The following is a 26,969-nucleotide window of genomic DNA, read 5'->3' as shown; positions in this document are numbered from 1 at the left end:
GACAGCTCCCTGCTGCTCGCGGCTCAGTCGCGCTGAGGAGCGCGGAGGGGACGGATCGGAGTGGGAGGGGGCGCGTGCGGGAGGGCGCACCGATCCGTAGGGGCTGCGGTATTTGGGGGGGGGTTCCCTCCCCGGTAAGAGGGGCGGGGGGTCCCGGAGCAGGGGAGGAGGGAGACAAGACCGTTTCAGCCGCAGGACAAGGCCGCCGCCTCGCGCGGGCGCGTCACGTGATCCAATATGCACGGGGGGCCGCCCTCCGGGGACAGCGCGTGCCCGCTGCGCACTATCAAGCGCGTGCAGTTCGGCATCCTCAGCCCTGATGAGATGGTGGGTGCCCGGGAGCGAAGGCGAATTTGGGGGGCGTGACGTACAATGCAGTTGGGGGTGCATTGCACAAGGGAATGCGTCGCACGATGTAATAGTATATTGGGGGTGCGTTGTACTGTACAATGGTTGTTCAGAGTATATTGGGGTGCAATGCACCGTGTAATTGCTGTCTGGGATGTGTTGGGAGTCCATTGCATTGGGGGTGTATTGCATGGTGTAATAGTAGATGTTGGACACTGTTCAATTAGGGGTGCATTGTACAGTATAGTCGTGTTTGGGGATTTCATTGGAGGTTGAGGGTTCACTGTGCTGTGGGGTGCACTGCGTTTGTATTAGGGTGAGGGGGTTGTGTCTTGCACAAGAGGCCTAATGGCACATAGGGCCAATGCATTACACTGGGGTGTATTGCACAGTCCAGTGCTACTGGGGTCACAGTGCAAGGGACTGTGCACTGAGAAGGGGTATACTGTTGCAATGGGGAGAGTACATTGTACAGTGTGAGGGTGCATTGCAGTGACTGTGGGGTTGTGCCCTGTAACACAGGAGCATTGAGTTGGCTATGCAGATGGAGGGAGCATTTAGGGTTCTTGCAGTGTGTGGTGGTGGGAGGTAATATGCAACAAATTTGTGGAGCAATAAGGCCTGTTTGTGTTATAAACTGGGTATATACAATATATTTGAGGTGACCAGCTTTAGTGGCCTTGGCAATGCATTTGGGGCAGCATGGAAAGTGTGGGCAGCTCAGTTACATGGATCGCAGGGAGAAGAATGCAGGTTTGTGGGGAAAGCAGTGGGTTTGGGGATTGCATACAACGGAGTAGGGGTACACAATAGCTAAGGGATACAGGGTGTGATGTAACTGGGGTGTTGAAGACACGAGGAAGTGAAGGATGTTTGTGAGATATGTAACTTAATTAAAGGTGTGGAAAAGTCAGGTCATGCTTAGGGTATAAACAAACAAGGGGGCTTGTGACCAAGTCAGTGGGGTGTTCTGTGGAATATGGGCATGCACAGACAGATGTACAACTGTGGAAGGGAAAGCTTATGTTCTGTGCTGTTGGTTGCCAGATTCTGGGATCAACATTGATTTTTGAAAGCTTCAGGAGCGTAGCCGAGTTAGTCTGTAACAGGAAGAACTTAACAAACAACAAATACTCTAGTAACACCGTAAAGACTAACAAAACATGTACATGGTGGTATGAGCTTTCTTGGGCAAAGCCGACTTCAGATGGTGGGTCACTGAGACACTTTGCAGGGGTTTTATTTGGGAAGGAGAATACAGATTGCGAATGGAGACAGTGCAAATATTTCAAAGTTTTGATTCCTTCCAAACATTTTTCAGAAGTGATTTGCAGAGCGTTGTATTAACCCCTCAGATCCATTGGAAAGTGATGCTGCCAATAACTTTTTAAATCCGTTCAAAGTAATTTCAGGTACTCTCATCGGAGTCCTGTCAAACGTTGTGATCTTCCAGCCACATGTAAATGTTTTGTCATGTTCTTTCTCTGTGTGTTTGCTGTGTGAAAAGTAAGGAAATTGGTGATACAAAAAGCCACCTGGTTCAAAAAAAAGAATTGACTTGATCCCCAATTTTCTTATTGCAGTAATTTTTAAGCATTATTTGTAGCAGTGATAAATTTAAAAAAGTGGGATTAATTTGGTTGTGATGTGAGCCAGCTGAAAAACATGGTGTTTATTTAAATAAAAAACTAGTTGAAGCAAATACTGATATTAACTTAGTTTTCAGAAACCAGATTGTTATAGTTTTTAAAATGTGTACACCGCTCCAATTGGATGGAATATATTGTGGGTGGTCAATTTTATTTCTAGGTTCAAATGTAGCGACTGTAATTTTGGGTTGTGGGTTTGTGTGAAAGGCTGGTGTTGACAAAAGGGCTAACAGTGATCAGTTACACCTTACAGCGGCAATCAGGAAGGGAGTTTTGATGGCTCCTACAACACCTGATTTGTTATATTAGCCCTCCTTGGTGAAATGTGGTCTGTAAGCAATGTGTAAATTACCAGCTCATTGACTTACTGGGAGCCATTTGATTTAGCGTTTGGCATTGTAGACAGGATATTGGGATAAAGGGACCCATCAGTCAGACCCATCATGAAATATCTTGTGCTTTCTATAGTCCTTAAGCCCCCCACCTGTGTTTCACTGAGGCTGACAGCCCAGCCTGCTGTTGCACCATTGACCTTGTGAGTGGTGCTATTTCCAACACAGTCCTGATCCTCAATTTCCATTTCACATCCCACCAGAAACGGATGTCAGTGACGGAGGGGGGGATCAAGTACCCTGAGACAACAGAAGGGGGCCGCCCCAAGCTGGGGGGCTTGATGGACCCCCGTCAGGGAGTGATTGAGAAGACAGGCCGGTGCCAGACATGTGCAGGTGAGACCAAAAGTCCTTGCTTCTGAGGGTGGTGTGGGGGAGATGGCAGCCTGCTGGAGACTGAGATCCTCGGACGGGGGTACCCTGTAGAGTGGATAAATATAAATTATTTTTAAAAATTGGATTTTTTTGAGGGAAAAAGCCTATGTAAAGATAGTTTTAAATAAGATGCATCATAGCTCAAAGATATCTCATCATGGAATAGGGTATATGAATTCTAATTCATGTAATGTTTAAGAAAAGTTTTGTACATGAGTTCCAATAGTTCATGGATTAGGGAATAAATCGTATGGGGTTCCAGAGGGCTTCTGTACAGATTATTTAGGTTAATCTTTTTATTTGTGCAGTGGAGCTTGGTCTAGAAGATACCATCAGAGATTCTTAGTTTTGTAGTGCTCCCAGAGCTAATGTGATTGTTAAGAGCAGAAATGTTTTCAAATAAATAAATATATAGAGGTGAGAAATAACAGACCATGACCATATTATCCCTTTGCAAATTTGGGCGCACAGTCAGTCCTTTACCGCTCCAAAAGTGTAAAGTTTCAAAAAGTTCAGTGAATATAAACCAATATTTTAAGTTTCTCATCTTGACTTAGCTGACAGTCAATTTAATTTTCATGTAAACAATATTTAATTTAAATATTTTATTTAAACAATTTTAACAAATAAACTTGATTTTAAAAAAGCTTGAAAGCTTAACTAAATTAAAAAATGCATATGCTTGTTTTGATAAAATATTACACGGTGTTGAAGAAAAAGATCTGGAATACATAATGTTGTTGTTTTAATTAAATAGAACAATTTAAATGTCCGTGTAGTGGTGTTCTCCTAATACAGCATAACAAGAAAATCCTCCAAACATTGATTAACCCATTGAATTGGAGATAGTTCACCTCCCAATGACTTCATATATATCTGTTTCAATTTCCTTTAGTAAATGAGAAAACCAAACAATCATTCGTCTTCTGATATAGTTGTACAACTAATCTGAAATGTTTTCAGAATAAATCACTGTTTAGAAATGTATAGCGTGTGCCTTCTAAAAAGGAAACCTGCATCTATCTGAGTTGTGAAGAATATGTATTAAGATTATGACAAACATCAAGAATGCACTTTTATGTAGAAAACCATGATTAAAAAGTCTTTCTGACTTGTGATTTAAATCATGGTTTAAATCAAATCCACCCTTGTATCCTTACTCCCATCCTCCCTACCCCGGATGTTGGCCCTGCTTTGCCAGATGCTGGAAGCTTGTGTACGTATTGCCTGGCAAACTGCTGTGCATCAAACCTCTACAGCCCCATTTCCCACCCCTCTGAGCCAACCAGTCCCTGCCTTGGAGTCAGGTGGGAGCTGTACCCCTAGAGGAGAAAGGCCCACGGTGTTGGCCATGCACCAGGCCGCAGCGCGAGGGTCTTTCTGGGGTGCTGTAGCCGCGTTGCTCACTGGGGCTGCTGTCCCTGCAGGGAATATGACCGAGTGTCCAGGCCACTTCGGGCACATCGAGCTGGCCAAACCAGTCTTTCATGTGGGCTTCTTGGGCAAGACCATGAAGGTTCTGCGCTGCGTCTGCTTCTTCTGCTCCAAGCTGCTGGTGGACTCGGTGAGTGGCCTCTTCGTGTTCCCCCTTCCCCAGACTGGGTAGCCTCTTTGTTGGAAACTGTGACAGAGCTAGAACTGGTGTCACCCTTCTGGGGGCTCTTATAGACCCTCCTTCCCATCTCCAGTCACCCTTGATCCCTGACCTTGGCCTCCCCCTTTATTTCTGTTTTGGGAGGAGGGCACTGTGGTCTGGCCCCAGTACAGTTGTGCCTCTTTTGATGGACACCTCCCTCCCAGAAATCCGTTCTCTCTCCACCCTGAGCCAAGTCCCTCCTCTGCCCCTGCTTGCTCTGTAGACTATAGACCAGTGGTCCCCAAATTTGAGGGTCACTTCCCCCATCCCTATTCATACCCAGCTAGGAGCATCCGCGGGTAAGGAGCCTGGCATTGCAGCTGGGGAAGGGGCTGGGCATGGAGTCTTGGCTCTGGGATGGAAGATGCAGACAGTGTAAGGGGATGAGATCACAGCTCTGAAGTGGGGTGGAGGTGCAGTGAAAGGGGTGGAGCTCGGGCTGCACCAAAGCTGGGGGCAGTGCTGGAGTAAAGCTAGAGGAAAAAGGACCATGGGGGCTGGCCCATGGCTTCCAGACATTCCAGCCTCCCCCTACACTTTGGGGACCTCAGCCATAAATCCATCCCATGAGTCCCACCCACCCTCCTTGCCTCTCCCCCATCCGGGAGTCAAGGGGTTTCCCCAGTCGCCTAGGGAGCTCTGCTCAATGTTGAGCCACCAATGTTACTCTCTCCCTCCAGAACAACCCGAAGATCAAAGACATCCTTGGAAAGTCGAAAGGGCAGCCCAAGAAGCGGCTGACCCATGTCTACGACCTGTGCAAGGGCAAGAACATCTGCGAGGGCGGGGAGGAGATGGACAACAAGTTTGGCGTGGAGCAGCCAGAAGGAGACGAGGACCTGACCAAGGAGAAGGTAGGGAGGAGACCTGGTGGGGCTGGAGAGCCGGGCTCATACCAGGCTGGACCTGACCAGAGCTCCTTTCCTTCCCCAGGGCCACGGGGGCTGCGGCCGGTACCAGCCGCGCATCCGACGCACTGGCCTGGAGCTCTATGCCGAATGGAAACACGTCAATGAGGATTCGCAGGAGAAGAAGATCCTGCTTAGCCCAGAGCGGGTGCACGAGATTTTCAAGCGCATCTCGGATGAGGAGTGTTTCATTCTTGGCATGGAGCCCAAGTTTGCCCGGCCTGAGTGGATGATCTGCACTGTCCTGCCCGTGCCCCCACTCTCTGTCCGTCCAGCCGTAGTAATGCAGGGCTCTGCCAGGAACCAGGTCAGCCCTGTGGGAGAGCCAGCACTCCTAGGATCTCTCCCTGGCTCAGGGAGGGGAGTGGCAGCTAATGGGTTAGAGCTGGGGTGAAGAACCAGGACTCCAGGGTTCTCCCTGGGGGTGATGGAGCCCTGACTCTTGCTGTTCCTCTGCCCTCAGGATGACTTGACCCACAAGCTGGCTGATGTCGTGAAGATCAACAACCAGCTGAGGCGCAATGAGCAGAACGGGGCAGCTGCCCATGTCATTGCTGAGGATGTGAAGCTGCTGCAGTTCCATGTGGCCACTATGGTGGACAATGAGTTGCCTGGCCTGCCCCGGGTGAGCACAGCCAGCCCTGGCAGGGAGGGGCAGATGGCTTTTTCCAGCACAGCTCCTCTGAGCTGGGGACTGGTTCTCCTCCCTGTGCTGGGAGCCTGGCAGTGCAGTATATGCTGGGACTTGTGTGTCCTTCCCATCTATTGGTTCACGGCTGGCAGTGTTACATATTAGGATTTGTAGTCTCCATTGCCTGTGTCTGTGCTGGGACCTTTCCCAAACTGGAATTTTATACAGGGGGTGGAAAGATAGAGCATTGCATGCTGGGATTTGTAGTTTCAGTTGATGAAGTGTTGCATGCTGGGGAGTGCCCCTGTGGGTCGTATGTCTATTTTGGGAAAGGCCAATTTCATACTGGGGCTTGTGATCTTTGCTGCTTGCTGCTTGACTTGTGATGGAACATTGTGTGCCCAGTCATGTCTGCTGGGACTGCAATTGAAGTGCAGCATTGCATGATGGGGTTTGTAGTTTCTGGCTTGGCTCAAGGTGCCTGTATTGCATGCTGGGATTTGTGGTTGGCACGACTTGTGATGGAATGCTGTATGCTGGGATACATTTTTGCTGGGCCAGTTGGCTCAAGGTGCAGCATTGCATGCTGGGATTTGCATTCCGTGGTTCTGCTTGTGGACCAGTGTTGCATGCTGGGGCTCGTAGTCTTGCCAGGCAGAACTTCCATACTAATGATGGTGGTTCCTGAGTGCCGCACTTCAACCAGATAGTGGGTGCCCCTGTTGCAGCTGCCAGCACAACCCTATGTGGAGCACCCAAGCCCAGTTAACCTCCCCTTCCCCCCCCGCAGGCTATGCAGAAGTCGGGGCGGCCCCTCAAGTCCCTGAAGCAGCGGCTGAAGGGGAAAGAGGGGCGTGTGCGGGGAAACCTGATGGGGAAGCGGGTGGATTTCTCCGCCCGGACGGTCATCACTCCAGACCCCAACCTCTCCATCGACCAGGTGGGGGTACCCCGCTCCATAGCTGCCAACATGACATTTGCCGAGATAGTGACACCCTTCAACATAGACAGGTGAGGCTGCTGGCGTGTGCGGCAGGATGCAGGGCAGGGCAGATATGGCTCCTCACCAGCTAACACCTATGCCCTGTCCCCGCAGGCTGCAGGAACTGGTGCGCAGGGGCAACAGCCAGTACCCGGGGGCGAAGTACATCATCCGAGACAACGGCGACCGCATTGACCTGCGCTTCCATCCCAAGCCCAGTGACCTGCACCTGCAGATCGGCTACAAGGTGGGGGGTGAGGGGCGTTGCTTCCCCATCTCCCAGACTGGCCTGCAGCGTGGGTTGGAGATTCACTCAGTGACCACATGGAGTCTCTGTGCAGATTAGGCCTGGGGACCCGGAATGTGTGTGCAGGTTAGGGGTGTAAAGGGTTAACCAGTTATCTAGTAAGTATGCCCTTTACTGAGGTAACTGGTTAACTAGTGGGGGCCTGCTCCAGGCCAACATGCTGCGGGCAGTGGGTGCTCTGGCCCGGCCGGGCTGGAGCAGCCCCCGCTGTGGGATCACAGGTAACTGGTTAAATGTTACATATAACCAGTTAACTTTTTAGCTGGGATTTTACATCCCTGGTGCAGATTGGGCTTGGTCACCCGGTGGGAGTGATTTGCAGGCATATGGTTCCAATTGTGCCAGGGAGTCTGACAGGAGGGGGGGGCCGAGGGATCGCAGGAGCAAGTAAGGGCAGTGTCTGAGGGCACGTTGATTGGGGAAAGGGTGGGAGGGCTTGGAAAGAGGTAGGGTATGAGTGGTTGAGGGAAGGGTGTGAGGGTAAGATCTTTGGGGGAGAGTTGAGGTTCAGTGAGGGGACCTGCAGGGCGAGAGGGGTGTGGGAAATAGGACAGGGTGAAGGGTCTGTGGGGCGGGGTTATTTGGGCACCCTGAGGTGACCTGTACCACTCACTTCCCTCCCCCTTTTCCTCCTAGGTGGAGCGGCACATGTGTGATGGAGACATCGTCATCTTCAACCGCCAGCCCACGCTGCACAAGATGTCCATGATGGGCCATCGAGTGCGGATCCTGCCCTGGTCCACCTTTCGCCTCAATCTCAGGTGAGGGCTTGCAGGCCGTAGCCTCCTCCCCGAAATGAGGGTGGGGTTTATCTCCTGGCTCCTCTCACCCTGGAGTCTCTCACTTCCCCTGCTCTGGGCTGCACCCTAGCCCCCCCCATGGGACCTAAATTGGGGGGCAGTTACATGGCCTGGGGGGGTCAAATTGAGGTGCAACAGCTGGGTGTCCCAATCCTGGATCAGCTCCTTCATTGCAATGGGGTTGTGCAAACCCACAACACGCTTCTCCCTGTGCACCCCTTCCATTTCAGGGACTCTCTGCAGCCACACCACTTCCCCTCATGGGGGTATCTGTGGGGGTGGGGTAGTTGGACATGTGGGACAGCCTTGCAGGTCCATTGATGTGGCCCCGGATCGCTGCTGTGTGGATGTCTGATCTGCTGGGCACAGCCCCCCAGGCAGGGCGGGGTGGCGCTCCCACCCTTCATGGGCTGTGTCCCTCCACCCCGTGCAGTGTGACCACCCCGTACAACGCTGACTTTGATGGGGATGAGATGAACCTGCACCTGCCTCAGTCGCTGGAGACGCGGGCGGAGATCCAGGAGCTCGCCATGGTGCCCCGGATGATTGTCACGCCCCAGTCCAACCGGCCAGTCATGGGCATCGTGCAGGACACGCTCACAGCTGTCCGCAAGTTCACCAAACGGGACGTCTTCTTGGAGAGGGTGAGTGGGGGGTTGGGAGGGTTCTCCTGCATGCAGCTTGGAAATGGGGTACCACTCAGCTCTGTTCTAACTACTGGGACCCATCTTCCCCTCTGACAAGCTGCAAACCCTGCTAGGTCCTGCCCTCCCCCAACCATCCACATCCAGAGTTACAGGAATGCTTTCCCCAGCTGCTTACAAACCAGCCATAAACTCTAGCCCATTCCCCCAGCCTAGGGCCCCAGAGCTGTCCCACCCTGCCCTACTCAGAGGCCTGGCAATGTAAGTCCCACTCTGCGCTTCCCCCACCCCTCGACGTGGAGAGGACACGCACCACTCCTTGCTCCCTGAGCAGGGATTCCCCAAGCTCTTCAGACACCAGACGCTTTTATATGTGAAACAGATTTAACTACTACTGCAGAAATGTCAATTTCAAGAGATTGCAGGCAATGTTCCCTCTAGTCTTTCACCCCCATGCAGATTTTTTCCATCCACATGTGGAAGCAATTTTATGTGCACAGAAGCATGTGCAAATGTGGACCACCAATAGAAACACAAATCTAGTTGTGGGCACTCTGCTCATCAGCTGGGCGGCATATGAATCTCTCCTGAGCGGCTGCCCAAGCACACAGCGTACAGGTCAAGAAATAACGAGAGCCCTGTGTGGTTACAAAATTGTATCTGCATCTGCAAAAATGAGCCACAGGGAGCCACATCCATGGAGATCCACAAATTTGCAGGGTTTTAGGTATTAAATTTGTATCCGTATCTGCAAAAATGAGCCACGGAAACCTATGGATTTATCGGGCTCTAGAAATCCCATATTTCTACAGACTAGTCAGGGTTTGACTCACGCAGTGTTTCACTCTGCTGGTATAGTTCCTTCCGACACAGGCTGGGTTTTTCCCTGCCAGCCTGGGACCAGCTCCACTCTTCTGTCTTTCCAGACTTGTTTCCAGGTGTAGAGTTGTGGGCAGGGTGAGGCCAAGTGATGGTGTTGTGTTCAGTGGTCCCTGTAAACTGAGTGCTTGGGTGGCTGCCCATGAGAGATTCGGGTGCTGCCCAGCTGATTAGCCAAGCACCTACGTGAAGAGGAAAAAAATTGGTTGCCCCCCCCCTTTTCCCTGCCTTGGGGGAATCAATCAGGAACTTCCAAGTACTTCGCTGGGACGTGAGACAGTCTCCGCTGGTTCAGTGCCTCCTCTGAGCAACCTGCCTTGCTGCCCAGGGCTATCCCAGGAGGACTTGCATACATTGTTTCCTTTCATGGCACATGTTTCCTGCCTGGGCCTGGCTTGGGCTGTTCTCAAGCTTAGCTGCACACCCATAGCAAAGGGCTCCCCTGCAACGCCAGCACATGCCAGCCGACAGGCAGTTGGTGCTCCACAGATCCAGCTTTTCAAATGAAATTCACAAGGGCTACTTTGTAACACCAGCGTGTAATATAGCCAAGGTGAATGGGGATGCCAGGGGAGGAGGAAGTACTGGGTTGGGTGCCAGGAGGCCTGGGGGAGGATGGAATTTGGGGGCTGGAGAGGAGGGAGATGCTGGGCAGGGAAGGGTAGCATGGCCTGCAAGAAGAGAGAGCATTGGGCCAGGAGGCCTATGGGAGAAAGGGGGCTCAGTTTATAATTGGGGGAGGGATCCAATGGTACTCAGGATGGCTGGGGCTGGCAGGACAGCCCAGCAGGGGTGTGGGCAGCCTGGTGACAGCGGGGGCTGGCGGGAGGGTCCACCTGGCGGGGGTATGGGCGGCTAGGGCTGGCAGGAAGGTCTGGCTGACAGGAGTGCAGGCCCCTGGGGGCGGCGGGAGGATCCAGCTTTCAGGGGTGAGCCCCTGGGGGGAGGGTCCAGCAGGAGGCTTGGCAAGTGACATCCCTCACCTCACACTGACACTGGTCTCCACAGGGCGAGGTGATGAACTTGCTCATGTTCCTGTCCACGTGGGATGGGAAGGTGCCGCAGCCAGCCATCCTCAAGCCCCGCCCACTCTGGACAGGCAAACAGATTTTCTCCCTCATCATTCCGGGGCACATCAACTGCATCCGCACACACAGCACCCACCCCGACGATGAGGACAGTGGGCCCTACAAGCACATCTCTCCCGGCGACACCAAGGTGCTTGTCCATGGGGCCAGAGAGGGGAAGAGCAGCCTGGCCTTCCTCCTCCTCCTCCTCACAATCTCCTGTCCCACCAGGTGATCGTAGAGAATGGCGAGCTCATCATGGGCATCCTCTGCAAGAAATCACTGGGCACCTCGGCTGGCTCCCTGGTGCACATCTCCTATCTGGAGATGGGACATGACACAACCCGCCTCTTCTACAGCAACATCCAGACTGTCATCAACAACTGGCTGCTCATTGAGGGTGAGTCAGGCACAGCTGCCTGCTCCTGCAGAAAGGACTGGCTGCTTAGAAGCGCTACTGGGGAGACTGGGGTCTCCTGTTCTGCCCACCCCTTGTCCCCCCCAGAATGAGATTAGGGACCCACCATACCACAGAGGGAGACTGTTCCTGCACCAGACATCTTCCAGTCTGAGACAAAGGGTGGACAGGGAAGGGAATCGCCTGATGTCAGGAAAACCCTGGCTCCCAGATCCCCGCTCTAACCCACCAGCCCCCACTCCATTCCCAGAACCAGGGAGAGAACCCAGGTGTCCCGGCTCCTAGCCCCTAGTCAATGCTGCTGCCTACTGGAGGTGGGACCCTGGGTCTGTCATGAGCCAGTGGAAACCAGAAATCCACCCTCCCCCTATTTCTGAGGCTCCTGGGTGGATCCCACTAGTGGCCCAGGGCTCAGCAGGACCTGAGAAATGAGGAGAGCAGCCCTGCCAGTCCTGGGGGCCAGGTCTGACCAGTCTTTCATCCCCAGGTCACACCATTGGCATTGGGGACTCCATCGCTGATGCCAAGACCTACCAGGACATTCAAAACACCATCAAGAAAGCCAAGCAGGACGTCATAGAGGTGCCAGGCCTGGGGAAGGCAGGAGGGGAGTGTTGAGCTGCCTGGGGGGACTGGAAGAGACTCCCAGGGGAGTAGGCCTGTGGGGTGATGGCAGGGGCTGGATGGAGCCCCTAGGTGGGAAATAAGGGAATCAGGGACTTGGGGGACGGGGGGAGGGAATGGGAGCTACTGGGGAGGGGGAGAGCAGGGAAGTCGGGGGAATCGTAGAAGAGACTAGAGATGTAAAGGACTAGTCGATTGTCCAATAAACCAGTGGTGTGCAACCCGTGGGTGGGGGGTTGTGGATGTCTTCCAGGGGGGCGGCCTACGGCCCCCCCCGGCCGGATCTAAGCACCGCACTGCGGGGCAGCCAATGGCTGGGTCTAGCCCCTGGATCTAAGCGCCACGCTGCTCAAATGATCTTGGAGGTCGCAGTTGAAAAAAGGTTATGCACCACTGCAATAAGCAAATGCTCATCGGATAGTGGACAAGTGTCACACTCCCCCCCTCCCCCCCACTTGCTGCCACCATCAGATAGAGAAAGCAAGGGGGGGAGAGAAAAGGGGGTACTTGAAGGCAGCAGCACAGTGCAAAGCCCAGGGTCAGCTGGGGAGTGGCTGCGCCTGGCATTTTCATGAAACTCGGGGTCTGGGCTCCGTGGGGCATTTAAGAGCAGCAGCAGCAGCACTGCAGGGAGCCCAGAGTCAGTGGGTGACTCCACCTGGGGCCAGCAGAGCAAGTCCTGCTGACCCCAGGCTCCATGCGGGCGCTTCCACTTTGAAATGCACAAGAGCTTTTATACATTCCATAGCTGGCATGTGGCGTGGCGTGCAGCGTGGGGCCGGCAGGACTTGCTCTGCTGGCCCCGGGGGGAGTCACTGCTGGGGCTCTTGTAAATTTCAAAAGAGGAATGTGGAAGTGCCTATCAAGATGTCGATGAAAATTCCATCGACTACTCAGCTAGTAAATTAATCTATATTCAACATCCATAGAAGACACTGGGAGGCTGGGTTTGGAGGACAAGAAAATTAGGGTTGGGGAATAGATTTGGAGGGCAGGTTGGAATGGTGGAGGGACTGTGCTTTGGGGGATAGATGGAGGGACATGGAGCATGTTATGCGGGAAGGTTGGAGAGATAGAAGTGTCTGGAAGATGGATTTTGTGGCGGGGGTGGATGTGGGGTGTGGGTTTGGGAGGTTGCATTGTGGAAGCAGAAGGACTTGGGGAACAGCAGTAGGACCGGTGGGTTTGGAGGACGGAGGAGGTAGTGGGGGGCCTGGCAGTAGGTTTGGAAAGGTGCGGGGGGGGGGGCGTCAGAGAGGTGTGGTGGAGGGGCAGTAGAGGAGTGGGAGGGCTTGTGGTAGGTTGGAAGGGCCCTGGCTCATGCCCTGGATCCCGCTTCACTCCCCAGGTGATTGAGAAGGCTCACAACAATGAGCTAGAGCCCACGCCAGGCAACACGCTGCGGCAAACCTTCGAGAACCAGGTGAACCGCATCCTGAATGATGCCCGTGACAAGACTGGCTCCTCCGCCCAGAAGTCCCTGTCAGAGTACAACAATTTCAAGTCCATGGTGGTGTCGGGCGCCAAGGGCTCTAAGATCAACATCTCCCAGGTGGGTGCTGCCCCCGAGCCAGGGCTCGAACCTGCTTATGGGGCCCTGGAGCCTCCCTTTTGGGAGTGGAAGGCTTCTTTGTGCCCCACCCCCTCAGCTGGGAAAGTGGGAGGTGGCTTCTCCTTGCCCCACTTCCTGTGGCCTCATCCTACACCCTTCCCAGAGAAGGGACCCCCCCTTCTCCTGCAGTACCCCTTTCTCTCAGCTGCCCTGCCCTCTTACTTGGGGGAGGGGACTCTCTGTCAACCCCCCACCCAACAGGTGGTTTCACCTTGTCCCCAGTTTCCTTAGAATCTGTGGGGCTGGTGTGGGGGGAAGCAGCAGCAGAACCTGCAGATGTATTTAGGAGCTGTGTGTCCAGACCGCTCCCAGGAGCAGCCCTTCTGGCTGATGAACCCCTCTCAAAAAGGAAATTGTGCAGGTTCTTTTGTTCCAGCTGTAGATGTCTGGGGAGCCCACGCGTCCCCAAACACAACAGGGGCCCTGATCTCAGTCGGGGGGGATGTCCATGCAGCCCATGGCATCTCCACCTATCCTGGGGACGTGGGCTAGGGCTGGGTGAAGAGGGGAGACCCAGTCCTGGCTTGGCAAGTGATGTTAACTCCAGTGAAATGGAGAGCTCTGTGGGGTTTCCACTCTGAGGGGAGGGCTAGGGACCAGCGTTCGCACCAGGCTCATTCCCTGTCTCCCCACCCCAGGTCATTGCTGTGGTGGGGCAGCAGAACGTGGAGGGGAAGCGGATCCCATTTGGCTTCAAGCACCGCACGCTGCCCCATTTCATCAAGGACGACTACGGGCCTGAGAGCCGGGGCTTCGTGGAGAATTCCTACCTGGCTGGCCTGACACCCACCGAGTTCTTCTTCCACGCCATGGGTGGGCGTGAGGGTCTCATTGATACAGCCGTCAAGACAGCCGAGACGGGTGAGCTGCTGGTACTAGGGGCTGCTGTGCTGTGGGTGGGGCCTCGCAGGGCTTGCTCTCCCCTGGCAGGTAGGGCTGGCCCCAGGACAGGGCTAGAGGCAGCTGTGGGGCTGGGAGCAGGATGGAGATCTCAGCTGAGGGCACTCTCCTCAGTTAGTGAACTTGCTGAGCAAGGTGGCTTCTTAGCCCTGTGCCCAGGGTCACTGGGTAACCAACTGCTTCGCCCCTAGGGTGGCTGCATCTCCGTGCTGGGTGAGGGGTCCCTGTGTAACCGGCTGCCCAAGCCAAAGGGGTGGTTGCATAAGTAGCCAAGGGGTGGGTGTGATGGAGTTCCCAAGGTGCAGCCTGGAATTGGGGTACCACTGAACCCTTTGTCTTACCAACTGTGGGCTCCCTTCCTGTGACATGGCACAGACCCCACCAGGTCCAGCACTCCCACAGCTATCCACACCGAGTTACACGAACGCTTTCCCCAGTCACTCAGAACCAGCCAGTTCCAGCCTTCGCCCCTGAGCTGTAATGTCCGGCCCTGCTCAGAGGCCTGACTGTACATTTGCTAGGAGTCTACTACAGGCCACCTACCCAGATGGAAGAAGTGGATCAGGCTTTTTTTTAAACAACTAACAGAACCATCCAAAGCCCAAGATTTGGTGGTTATGGGGGACTTCAACTATCCGGATATATGTTGGGAAAATAACACAGCAGGGCACAGACTATCCAATAAGTTCTTGGACTGCATTGGAGACAACTTTTTATTTCAGAAGGTTGAAAAAGCTACCGGGGGAAGCTGTTCTAGATTTGATCCTAACAAATAGGGAGGAACTAGTTGAGAATTTGAAAGTGGAAGGCAGCTTGGGTGAAAGTGATCATGAAATCATAGAGCTCACAATTCTAAGGAGGGGTAGAAGGGAGAACAGCAAAATAGAGACAAAGGATTTCGGGAAGGCAGATTTTGGTAAGCTCAGAGAGCTGATAGGTAAGGTCCCATGGGAATCGAGACTGAGGGGAGAAACAACTGAGGAGAGTTGGCAGTTTTTCAAAGGGACATTAAGGGCCCAAAAACAAGCTATTCCGCTGCGTAGGAAAGATAGAAAATATGGCAAAAGACTGCCTTGGCTTAACCACGAGATCTTGCATGATCTAAAAATAAAAAAGGAGTCATATAAAAAATGGAAAGTAGGACAAATTACAAAAGATGAACATAGGCAAACAGCACAGGAATGTAGGGGCAAGATTAGAAAGGCAAAGGCACAGAATGAGCTCAAACTAGCTATGGGAATAAAGGGAAGCAAGAAGACTTTTTATAAATACATTAGAAGCAAGAGGAAGATGGAGAGGGTAGGCCCACTGGTCAGTGAGGAGGGAGAAACAGTAACAGGAAACTTGGAAATGGCAGAGATGCTCAATGACTTTTGTTTCGGTCTTCACTGAGAAGTCTGAAGGAATGCCTAACATAGTGAATGCTAGTGGGAAGGGGGTAGTTTTAGAAGGTAAAATAAAAAAAGAACAAGTTAAAAATCACCTAGGAAAGTTAGATGCCTGCAAGTCACCAGGGCCTGATGAAATGCATCCTAGAATACTCAAGGAGCTGATAGAGGAGGTATCTGAGCCTCTAGCTATCATCTTTGGAAAATCATGGGAGACAGGAGAGATTCCAGAGGACTGGAAAAGGGCAAATATAGTGCCCATCTATAAAAAGGAAAATAGGAACAACCCAGGAAACTACAGACCAGTTAGTTTAACTTCTGTGCCAGGGAAGATAATGGAGCAAGTAATTAAGGAAATCATCTGTAAACACTCCGAAGGTGGCAAGGTGATAGGGAACAGCCAGCACGGATTTGTAAAGAACAAATCATGTCAAACCAATCTGATAGCTTTCTTTGATAGGATAACGAGCCCTGTGGATAAGGGAGAAGCGGTGGATGTGGTATACCTAGACTTTAGTAAGGCGTTTGATACAGTCTCGCATGATATTCTTATCAATAAACTAGGTAAATACAACTTAGATGGGGCTACTATAAGGTGGGTGCATAACTGGCTGGATTACCATACTCAGAGAGTAGTTATTAATGATTCAGAATCCTGCTGAAAAGACATAACAAGTGGGGTTTCACAGGGGTCTGTTTTGGGACCGGCTCTGTTCAATATCTTCATCAACGATTTAGATATTGGTATGGAAAGTACGCTTATTAAGTTTGCAGATGATACCAAGCTGGGAGGGGTTGCGACTAATCTGGAAGATAGGGTCATAATTCAAAATGACCTGGACAAATTGGAGAAATGGTCTGAGGTAAACAGGATGAAGTTTAATAAAGACAAATGCAAAGTGCTCCACTTAGGAAGGAACAATCAGTTTCACACATACAGAATGGGAAGCGACTGTCTAGGAAGGAGTACGGCAGAAAGTGATCTAGGGGTTATAGTGGACCACAAGTTGAATGAGTCAGCAGTGTGATGCCGTTGCAAAGAAAGCAAACATGATTCTGGGATGCATTAACAGGTGTTGCCCTGCTACAAGCTGATCACAAACTTCATGCACTGAATCCCTCCACTACTTGTTCTCCATGGGTTGTGTCGTTGGGGAGTGAGGCCAAAATGACATCACATCTGCCCCTTTGATAGCGTCTTCCAGCTTGCTGGAAAGTTGCTGTGTTTCTGGCCGCGTCTAAGAAATCCTTGTCCATAGATATTTTTTGGCTGTGTGGATTCCCTTAAGGGTCCATCCGGTGAGAGCGCACACCATGTGACTGGCTGTTGAGGCTGCCCGAATCAAGGAATTTCCACGCATGCTTCAAGGCATGCTTTGTGCAGAGTGTAAAATTCCATCTCCGTGGTGAAGGGGCAGGGTGACGGGGCTGTTTTGGGAAGTAGCTCACTGGGAATCTGGCAGTGGTGGCCCCCCGACTCAACTGATGTGTCCCTCCTCCAATCCCCAGGGTACATCCAGCGGCGGTTGATCAAGTCCATGGAGTCTGTGATGGTGAAGTACGACGCCACAGTGCGCAACTCTATCAACCAGGTGGTGCAGCTGCGTTACGGCGAGGACGGACTGGCGGGAGAGAGTGTGGAGTTCCAGAACCTCGCCACGCTCAAGCCCTCTAATAAGGCCTTTGAGAAGAAGTGAGTGACCCTACCCCAAAAGTGGTCACATGTAGGTCCCAGGCAAGGGGTCCCTGTGTAACCTGCCATCCTGCCCCAGAGGTGGTTGCATTTTGGTACAGAAGTGTCCATTTGGGCTGGAAGTAGCTCCCAGGTGGGGAAAAGCAGTGCAGGGAAGGGGGGTGCAGGAGCTAGGGGATGGAAGGGATGTTCCACCCATAGATCTTTCACCTAGCGCCTCCCCCATGTTACAGGTTCAAGTTTGACTACACGAACGAGCGGGCGCTGCGGCGCACCCTGCAGGAGGAGATGGTGAAGGACATCCTGAGCAATGCCCACATCCAGAATGAGCTGGAGAGGGAATTTGAAAAGATGCGGGAGGACCGTGAGGTGCTGAGGGTCATCTTCCCCACTGGAGACAGCAAGGTGAGTGGGGCAGGGCAGAGCCTGGGAGTCTCTATGCTAACTATTAGGCTCTACTCCCCTCCCAGAGCCAGGAAGAGAACGCAGGAGTCCTGGCTCACAGCCCCACTGCTCTAACCCACCAGTCCCCACTCCTATCCAGAGTTGGGGAGAGAACCTAGGAGACCTGGCCCCCAGCACCACTACCACCTTCACTGTAAACCTCAGGATCTGGTGGAGTGGGGATGGGATCTGGACTGTACCACGTGCTGAGCCCCTGTTGTCACACCCCCTCCCACCAGGTGGTGTTGCCCTGCAACTTGCTTCGCATGATCTGGAACGCCCAAAAGATCTTCCACATCAATGCGCGCCTGCCCTCTGACCTGCACCCCATCAAGGTGGTGGAAGGTGAGCATCCCCTCCCCATCCCTCTCATTGAGGGGGCCAGACAACTTCTTGACCTGCAGCATGCTGGGACAGCCAGGGGCCTGGAGTGGGAGACATGCTTGTGCAGGGACCTTGGAACCAGATTTTTGGGGGGAAGGGGAGATGCAGGGCCCCACAGGGCTGATCTTTGTGTGTGGGAGGTGTGTCTGCTCAAAGGGGGGAGAGAATGTGTCTGGGGGTGGGGTTGGAGCTGTGGTCTGGTGCACTGAGTGGGCGAGGTCTATGATCTGGTCCAGTCCCGGTCAGGGGAGGATACTGATCCAGCAGGTCCCATGAACCTGGCCTGGGCGCAGGGAGGTTAGGCCTAGAGGATCTGGGGGGGAAGGAAGGGGGGTTTTGGGGGCATGCCTGCCCCATCCTGATCCCAACATAATCCCAAGTATATGTATAAAATGATGGTGACTAAATTAGCTGTTACCACTCAGGAGAGATCTTGGAGTCATTGTGGATAGTTCTCTGAAAACATACACTCAGTGTGCAGCAGCAATCAAAACACCATTAAGAAAGGGGTAGAGAATAAGACAAAATAACATAATACGCCTATATAAATCCAAAGTATGTCCACATATTGAATTCTGTGTGCAGATGTGGTTCCCAAATCGCAAAAAAGATACATTGGCATTGGAAAAAGTTCAGAAAAAGGCAACAAAAATGACTAGGGTTCGGGAATAGCTGCCATATGAGGGAAGAGAAATAAAACTGGGACTTTTTAGCTTGGAAGAAACAACTAAGGGGGAGCTATGATTTTATAAATCATGCCTGGTGTGGAGAAAGTAAATAAGGAAAAGTTAATTAGTTCCCATAATATAAGAAAAAGGGGTCGCCAAACGAAATTAATAGGCAGCACGTTTAAAACAAACACAAGGAAGTGTGTCTTCACACAGTCAGTTTGTGGAACTCCTTGCCAAAGGATATTGTGATGACCAGAACTTTAACAGGGTTCAAAAAAGAGCTGGATAGATTCATGGATGATAGATCCATCAATGGCCATTAGCCAGGATGGGCAGGGAGGGGTCCCAGCCTTTGTCAGGAGCTGGGAACGGGCAATGGGATGGATTCACGTGATGATTACCTGTTGTGTTCATTCTCTGGGGCACTTGGCATTGGCCAGTCAGAAGACAGGACACTGGGCTGTAGAGGGACGTTTGGTTTGACCCAGTCTGGCTGTGCTTATGTTCTTACGATCAAGGTGTGAAGGAGCTGAGCAAGAGGCTGGTGATCGTGAATGGGGATGACCCGCTGAGCCGGCAGGCACAGGAGAACGCCACCCTGCTCTTCAACATCCACCTGCGCTCCACCCTCTGCAGCCGGCGCATGGTGGAGGAGTTCCGCCTCAGCGGGGAAGCCTTCGACTGGCTGCTGGGCGAGATCGAATCCAAGTTCAACCAGGCCATTGTGAGTGCTGGGAGAGGGCAGGGGCAGTTGAGCTCTATCAACCTCCCTGCGTTTAGGAGGCTGGGGGTATTCTGCTGCTGGGGGAATTTCCTGCCACATGGTTCTGGGAGGGGTGGGCACATCAAGCAGCACTCAGGCTTCAGGACAGGAATGCAAATGGCTGGTTGTGCTGATCTGGGACGTTGGCAGGGAGGCGGGGCAGGGTATCTTCTGGGCTGGGTTCCCTCTCTCCATCCCCAGCTCTGACAATGTCTGGCCCACAGGCTCACCCGGGCGAGATGGTGGGTGCCTTGGCGGCCCAGTCGCTGGGTGAACCCGCCACCCAAATGACTCTGAACACTTTCCACTACGCTGGTGTCTCGGCCAAGAATGTCACACTGGGTGTTCCCCGCCTCAAAGAACTGATCAACATCTCCAAGAAACCCAAGACTCCCTCCCTCACAGTCTTCCTGCTGGGGCAGTCTGCCCGCGATGCTGAGCGGGCCAAGGTAATGCCATGGGGCTCTGGGAGGGAGGGATTCTTCAGCATTGCTCTGGGGGCGACATGCTGAGGGCATGTTGGTCCCCCCTCACCCTGTCTCCCTCCCCAGGATATTCTGTGCCGGTTGGAGCACACAACGCTGCGCAAGGTGACAGCCAACACAGCCATCTACTACGACCCCAACCCTCAGAGCACTGTGGTGGCGGAAGACCAGGAGTGGGTGAATGTCTACTACGAGATGCCCGACTTCGATGTCAGCCGCATCTCGCCCTGGCTGCTCCGTGTCGAGCTCGACCGCAAGCACATGACCGACCGCAAGCTCACCATGGAGCAGATTGCTGAGAAGATTAATGCGGGTGAGGAGCCAGGGACTACCTATGGGCCCTGTCTCTCTCTCGCATTCGGGGACAGAGACTTTTTTCCTTCACCTCCCCCAGCTCTGGAGTCTGGAAGGTTTAGTGCAAAATGGGCCAGATACACGTGTGTGCGTGCGCACGCGCACAGGGTGGGCGTTGTTTCTGCACCTTCCTCTGAAGTATCCGAGCTCACCTCAGCAGGAGGTGTGTTGTGTGGTGGGATGGTTTTCTGACACAACTTCCTGGCTGTTGGATCTTGCCTGCATCTAGCCAGGTTTGGAGTTGGGAAGGAGATCTCTCCCCAACCCCATGGTCATATCAACAGGGATTTTGGGGGTTTGCCTGCAGGGTGGGGTGTGGGTGGCTTGCTGGGCCCATCTCCTCTATTGAGTTCCTGCCCTGGGGCACCTTAGCTGTGCTGTCTGGTAGCTTGGGGCCTGAGGTGATGCATGGGGTTCTGTCCCCATTGCCTGCGGGGGTACCCTTTGGCCTGCTGAGCTGGTAAGGGAAGGGAGAGTGCCAGGGTGGGAGGAGTCGCTGCAGGCCCTGGGCTGCTGCTGAGAGCTCCCCTCTCTGGTGCAGGCTTTGGTGACGACTTGAACTGCATCTTCAATGACGACAATGCAGAGAAGCTGGTGCTGCGGATCCGCATCATGAACAGCGATGAGAACAAGATGCAGGAGGTGGGTGCGTGGCGGCGGAGGGGACAGCCCCTCCCAGCAGGGGGTGCTGGAGAAACGGGGGTGGGGGTGAGAAGGCCTGGCCTGTAGCTAACCCAGCCCCTCTCCCCGCCCTGCCCAGGAGGAGGAGGTGGTGGACAAGATGGATGATGACGTGTTCCTTCGCTGCATCGAGTCCAACATGCTGACGGACATGACTCTGCAGGGCATTGAGCAAATCAGCAAGGTGAGGGGCTATCGCCTGCCCTGGGTAGCTGGGCTGGAGCCCCAGGTAGCTAAGGGGGGCTGTGCTGCGGGAGCCGGGTGAAGTGCTTAGTAGTGGGCGTTGCTGTCCAGGGTCCTCATCAGTAAAGTCCACTGGACCCTGCGGTTCCGTCGCACCAATCAAGGTGTGAACCCTGGCCTCTGGCCCAGCCCTGTTTCAGGGGGTGTCACTGGATCACTCCTGTACCACCCACCCTGCAGCTTCAGTCAAATGTCGTGCTTCACTTCCTGTCCTAAACGATTGACACCATTGCTGCATTGCTGTTCGGTTGCTACCACACCCCACTGCAGAGGTGGTGACCTCTTAGCACCAGGGGAGGGGGTCCCTGTGTGCCCAGCTGTGCCGGGGGTGCCCACATCTCAGTACTGGGTGAGGGGCCCAGGGGTGCAGCACTGACCTGCCCTGTGCCCCCAGGTGTACATGCACCTGCCGCAGACAGATAACAAGAAGAAGATCATTATCACTGAGGACGGGGAGTTCAAGGCCCTGCAGGAGTGGATCCTGGAAACAGACGGGGTTAGCCTCATGCGCGTGCTGAGCGAGAAAGATGTGGACCCCGTGCGCACCACCTCCAATGACATCGTGGAGATCTTCACTGTGAGTCTGGACTCCTGGGTCCCCTCCCAGCTCTGGGAGGGTAGTGGGGGCTGGGGAGTCACAGTGGAAATGGGGACCAATCCTGCACTATCTGGCTGAGTAGGCGCGTCAGGTGGGCACCAGTGACCCTTGCATTCCCCTCTTCAGGTGCTGGGTATCGAGGCAGTGCGCAAGGCCCTGGAGCGGGAGCTCTACCACGTCATCTCCTTCGACGGCTCCTACGTCAACTACCGCCACTTGGCGCTGCTGTGCGACACCATGACCTGCCGTGGGCACCTCATGGCCATCACCCGGCACGGGGTCAACCGCCAGGATACCGGGCCCCTCATGAAGTGTTCCTTCGAGGAGACGGTGAGCAGGCTACGTCCACAGGCCAGCCCAGCTGCTCCCAGCAGGGGCGTTGGCTGTGGAGGGAGCTCGTGGCTTCTCTACCCTGCCAGGCAGTGCTGCAGAACATGGCCCCTGACCTCAGGCTCTCTCTCCTCTGCCCCCTGCAGGTGGATGTGCTGATGGAGGCAGCAGCCCATGGGGAGAGCGACCCCATGAAGGGGGTGTCGGAGAACATCATGCTGGGGCAGCTGGCACCCGCCGGCACAGGCTGTTTTGACTTGCTGCTGGATGCTGAGAAGTGCAAATATGGCATGGAGATCCCCACCAATATCCCGGGACTGGGCGTGGGCGTCCGTGAGTATTTTGCGGGTGGGGCTGGGCATCTTGCTGGGAGCCAGGTTTCTCTCCCTGGCTCTGGGAGGGGAGCGGGGGGAGACTGGGAGCTAGAATTCTTGTTCTCTTTCCATACCAGGTCACTGCTCATGTTGGGGTGAGGATGCTCATGGTAGTGTTGGCTACCAGCTTCCCCCTGTGGGGGAGCAGTCCTGAGCTCCTTGGCAGCTGGGCGGGGGAAGGGGAGGAATGCACAAAGTAGTTTTGGGGGAGTATTTGGGGGGGGGGGTTCATACTATAGTCAGCCAGGGAGTCAGGGTGTCCTTTCTCAGCTCTGACCTTGCTCTGTCTCCGCAGCCACCGGCATGTTCTTCGGCTCTGCCCCCAGCCCCATGGGGGGGATGTCGCCTGCCATGACCCCCTGGAACCAGGGCGCCACCCCAGCCTATGGAGCCTGGTCCCCAAGTGTTGGTGCGTATGGAGGGGGAGGGGTTAACCCAGGTCTCAGCATGGGCGGAGGGGGAGTTGGTTCCAATTTAAAATGCTCCCTTGGCAGTAGGGTATCTGCCTGGGCAAGTTCCCCACTTATTTAGGACCTTCCTAGCTTGGGGGGGAGGTTTACTGGGAGGAGGGGATTGAAGTTATCCTTGCTGGAGGTGAGTTCTGCCCTACCCACCCTTATTCTGTCAGGTTGAAATTGACTGTGGTTGGCAGGGGTTGGCCAGCATGCTAAGTCGGGAGAAGGGGGAGTTTCCTGATGTCCCTACATCTGCCCCCATAATTCACTCCTCTTTGTGCCTCCTCCTCTACAGGAAGCGGCATGACACCTGGTGCTGCAGGTTTCTCTCCCAGTGCTGCCTCTGATGCCAGTGGCTTCAGCCCTGGCTATTCCCCAGCGTGGTCTCCCACTCCTGGCTCTCCTGGCTCCCCAGGGCCCTCCAGCCCCTATGTACCATCACCAGGTGAGTGTCGGAACTTGACCCCTCACTCCTTATTGTGTCCTCCTGCATCTAATGGTTCCCTCTCTGCTTGCTCTCCACCACAGGTGGGGCCATGTCCCCCAGCTACTCCCCGACATCACCAGCTTATGAGCCCCGATCACCTGGAGGTTACACACCCCAGAGTCCCAGCTACAGCCCTACGTCCCCCTCGTACAGCCCTACGTCGCCCTCCTACTCCCCCACCAGCCCCAACTACAGTCCAACCAGTCCCAGCTATAGTCCAACGTCTCCTAGTTACAGCCCAACCAGTCCCAGCTACAGCCCCACATCACCTAGTTATAGCCCAACCAGTCCCAGCTACAGTCCAACATCTCCTAGTTACAGTCCGACCAGTCCTAGCTACAGCCCCACATCACCAAGCTATAGTCCGACCAGTCCCAGCTACAGCCCCACATCACCAAGCTACAGTCCAACCAGTCCCAGCTACAGTCCCACATCGCCTAGTTACAGCCCCACTAGCCCAAGCTACAGCCCAACATCACCTAGCTACAGTCCCACCTCTCCCAGCTACAGCCCAACCAGCCCCAACTACAGCCCGACTTCTCCCAACTATACCCCTACCAGCCCTAGCTACAGCCCAACATCTCCTAGCTACAGCCCCACCAGTCCAAACTATACCCCAACCTCACCAAACTATAGCCCCACCTCTCCTAGCTACAGCCCAACCAGTCCCAGCTACAGCCCGACGTCTCCTAGCTACTCGCCATCCAGCCCACGCTACACCCCACAGTCACCTACCTACACCCCCAGTTCTCCCAGCTACAGCCCCAGCAGCCCCAGCTACAGCCCGACCAGTCCCAAGTATACCCCAACCAGCCCCTCCTATAGCCCCAGCTCGCCGGAGTACACCCCGACCTCCCCCAAGTACAGTCCGACCTCCCCCAAGTACAGTCCGACCTCCCCCAAGTATAGCCCGACCTCACCAACCTACAGCCCCACCACCCCCAAGTACAGTCCAACCTCGCCAACCTACTCCCCAACCTCCCCCGTCTACACTCCCACCTCTCCCAAGTACTCCCCGACCAGCCCCACCTACAGCCCCACCTCCCCCAAATATAGCCCCACCTCCCCCACCTACAGCCCCACCTCACCGAAGGGCTCGACTTACTCCCCAACTTCGCCTGGCTATAGCCCCACCTCGCCGACCTACAGCCTCACCAGTCCAGCCATCAGCCCTGATGACAGTGATGAAGACAACTGAGCTGGCCAGGAGAGGACACTATTTCTGGCCCCGGCATCACCCTTGTCCTTGCAGGGGGAGGGGGGAGTGGGCAGGTAGGAGTCTGATGTCTCTTTGCGGGGACAGTCACCTCTGGAAATCCAGGGGCCAGGAGTATCTCATCTCCATTGGGGTAGGCTAGGGGGCTTGTGTCCCTTTAATTCCTTGTGGGGTAGTACAAGGGGGGCAAAAATATGGGGGTATGTGGATTTGTGACACCCCCCCCCCCTCCAACCAGGGCTGAATTGTGCCTCCTGTTTTAATTCTCTTTGTACATACATTTAGACTACCTAGTGGCAGGGGCAGAGTATTGCTGCAATGTGGGGGCCCCTCCTGCCATGATACAGCCTGAACTGCAAGCAGTTCCTTAGTTTCTCTTCCCCTGGCACTCGGAGCCCTTCATTTTGTTAGGCTTCAGTTTCTTTTTCCCCTCTGCGGCCACGTTCTCTCTGCTTCGCGCCCGGCTTGCTTTCCATGGCAGAAGCTGTATTCTCGTGGTAGCGAGCCTCTGAAACGGGGACTATTTTTTTCCTAAACTTTCTTTCACCTGTGACGTTAGAGCAGTTTTTAACCAGCGTGGAAATTCTCTGGGAACGGTTATGGGAATGCCTGATTACCCAGGGCTTTTAATCAAACTTCTTCTGGGGCTATTTGTATATGTGTGTGTGGAAGGGGGTGTCTGTCATCCACCCACCCATGATCCATCTGGTCAGGATGAGAGGCTGATTGTAAATGACACCCCCCAACTTCTGTTATGGTTTTTTGTGTTTCTCAAGTTTGACCTCCCTGCATGGAGGAAGAAATAACTGTACCTTTGTGAGAGGGAAATAAAAATTTTACTAATTTTGATCAAGGAGTGTTTGTGTGTCCATGAGAATTGAGAACATTATGGGATGGGCAAATGGAAGAGATGGAGAGAGCGAGCTGAGTATAGAACTCAGGAGTCCTGGCCCCCAATCTCCCTCTCAACCACTTCAACCCCTACATCTTTCCCAGAGCTGGGGGGAGAACCCAAGAGCCAGACTGGCTCCAAGCCCCCTACTGTGTGTACTCTGAATGAATGCCATGCGTGTAGTGCCTCCGGCTCCGTGCCCAAGGGGGCTACAGCAGGGGTGTCCTCTCGGCCTCCTGTTGTTGGGGTGGGGGCGGACTCCCTAAGATGCCACTGATGCCTTTAAAAGAAAAGTAACTAGAACACTTGCATTGACCAGGAATCAAACCCACATCTACCCCCCCAGTCCACCAGCAGGTCAGAGAGAGCATGCCCATATGCATTGTGAACAGCCACTTGCTCCACCAGGCCTGGGGTGTGAATATGTAGTGCCAGGGATGTGGGCTCTTCAAGGCAGCAGCTGAATTTGAGTCCTTGTGGCCAGTGAGACGAGACGACTGCATACAGCTCCCCCACAGGAGCAAGGCTAGCTTGGGGGCCTGTGGTGGATAGAAAGGGGGCATTCTTCCACGCACAAAAATAGCTCAGGACACCTGGATTCTCTCCCTGGCTCTGGGAGAGGAGCGGGGGCCGGTGGCTCAGAGCTGGGACTTCTGGACGGGGGAGAATTCTTTACATATGATTTAACTCAAACACCCAGTAGGCAGGCAGGGGAACAGTAGTTTATAAACCCTACTCTACACCCAGCACAGCCCCTGCAGTAGATCTCCAAGTTCTTTGCTATCTGAGCAGCTTTCCTGGAAATTGGTTTTTCCCTTGTTCAGTGGGGTGGCTCAGCCTTCAGCTGTTCCAGCTCATTCTTACTGCTGCCTCCTCCCACAAGCTCCCAGAGGGAAGATACTTTGTAGTTGTGCTGCAGGACACTTGGTCCTCAACTCTAGTTCAACCAGTTTTGCTATACTGGGTGTCTTCATCTCAGCTCTGGGCAAGGAGCCCCTGTGTAGCCAAGCACCCTGCCCCAGAGATGCTTCCTTAGCTCCAGGTGGGAGGATCAATGCTTAAAGGCCTCCCACCTACCTGGCACTAATGCCTAGGCATATTAACTCTGAGCAGGCTGAACAATTGCTTACTAACAAGGCCTGGAGAATTAGGTGTTTTGCCCTTTTTTGCAGAGGGTGGGAAACATCCTTCCTGTAGCCTGGAAGCATGAGAGTCGATTAGAGCAGTGTTTAGGGTTGCCAGATACTTTCACAAAAAATCCTGAACATGGTAGGGAAAAAAAATTGGTTGAGCGAAAACAAAGGGGGGGGGGGGGGAGAAACCAAAGTTGTTGAACAAA

The 26,969-nt window shown here is 53.8% G+C and overlaps 1 protein-coding gene across 1 annotated transcript; it reads left to right on the top strand.

Moving 5' to 3' along the window:
• The first annotated feature begins 55 nt into the window (after positions 1-55).
• On the top strand, positions 56-25,587 carry POLR2A (RNA polymerase II subunit A). The gene is made up of 29 exons (XM_075907730.2): positions 56-327; positions 2,593-2,725; positions 4,192-4,328; positions 5,081-5,254; positions 5,334-5,615; positions 5,772-5,933; positions 6,730-6,950; positions 7,036-7,168; positions 7,865-7,989; positions 8,462-8,672; positions 10,560-10,769; positions 10,850-11,018; positions 11,524-11,618; positions 13,009-13,212; positions 13,911-14,133; positions 17,070-17,253; positions 17,487-17,658; positions 17,937-18,042; positions 19,271-19,476; positions 19,740-19,964; positions 20,067-20,313; positions 20,896-20,996; positions 21,115-21,219; positions 21,673-21,855; positions 22,003-22,206; positions 22,353-22,539; positions 22,876-22,989; positions 23,331-23,480; positions 23,564-25,587. Exons 1-29 carry the CDS (start codon positions 238-240, stop codon positions 24,718-24,720), a joined length of 5,910 nt encoding a protein of 1,969 aa, XP_075763845.1. The 5' UTR covers positions 56-237; the 3' UTR covers positions 24,721-25,587.
• Positions 25,588-26,969: the final 1,382 nt, after the last annotated feature.

The sequence above is a fragment of the Pelodiscus sinensis genome, chromosome 22 (genome assembly GCF_052426305.1).
Source record: "Pelodiscus sinensis isolate ZL-2025 chromosome 22, ASM5242630v1, whole genome shotgun sequence".
Lineage (NCBI taxonomy): Eukaryota > Metazoa > Chordata > Testudines > Trionychidae > Pelodiscus > Pelodiscus sinensis.
The sequence above is the reverse complement of the archived record's forward strand: the minus strand, read 5'-3'. Positions and strand labels throughout refer to the sequence as shown.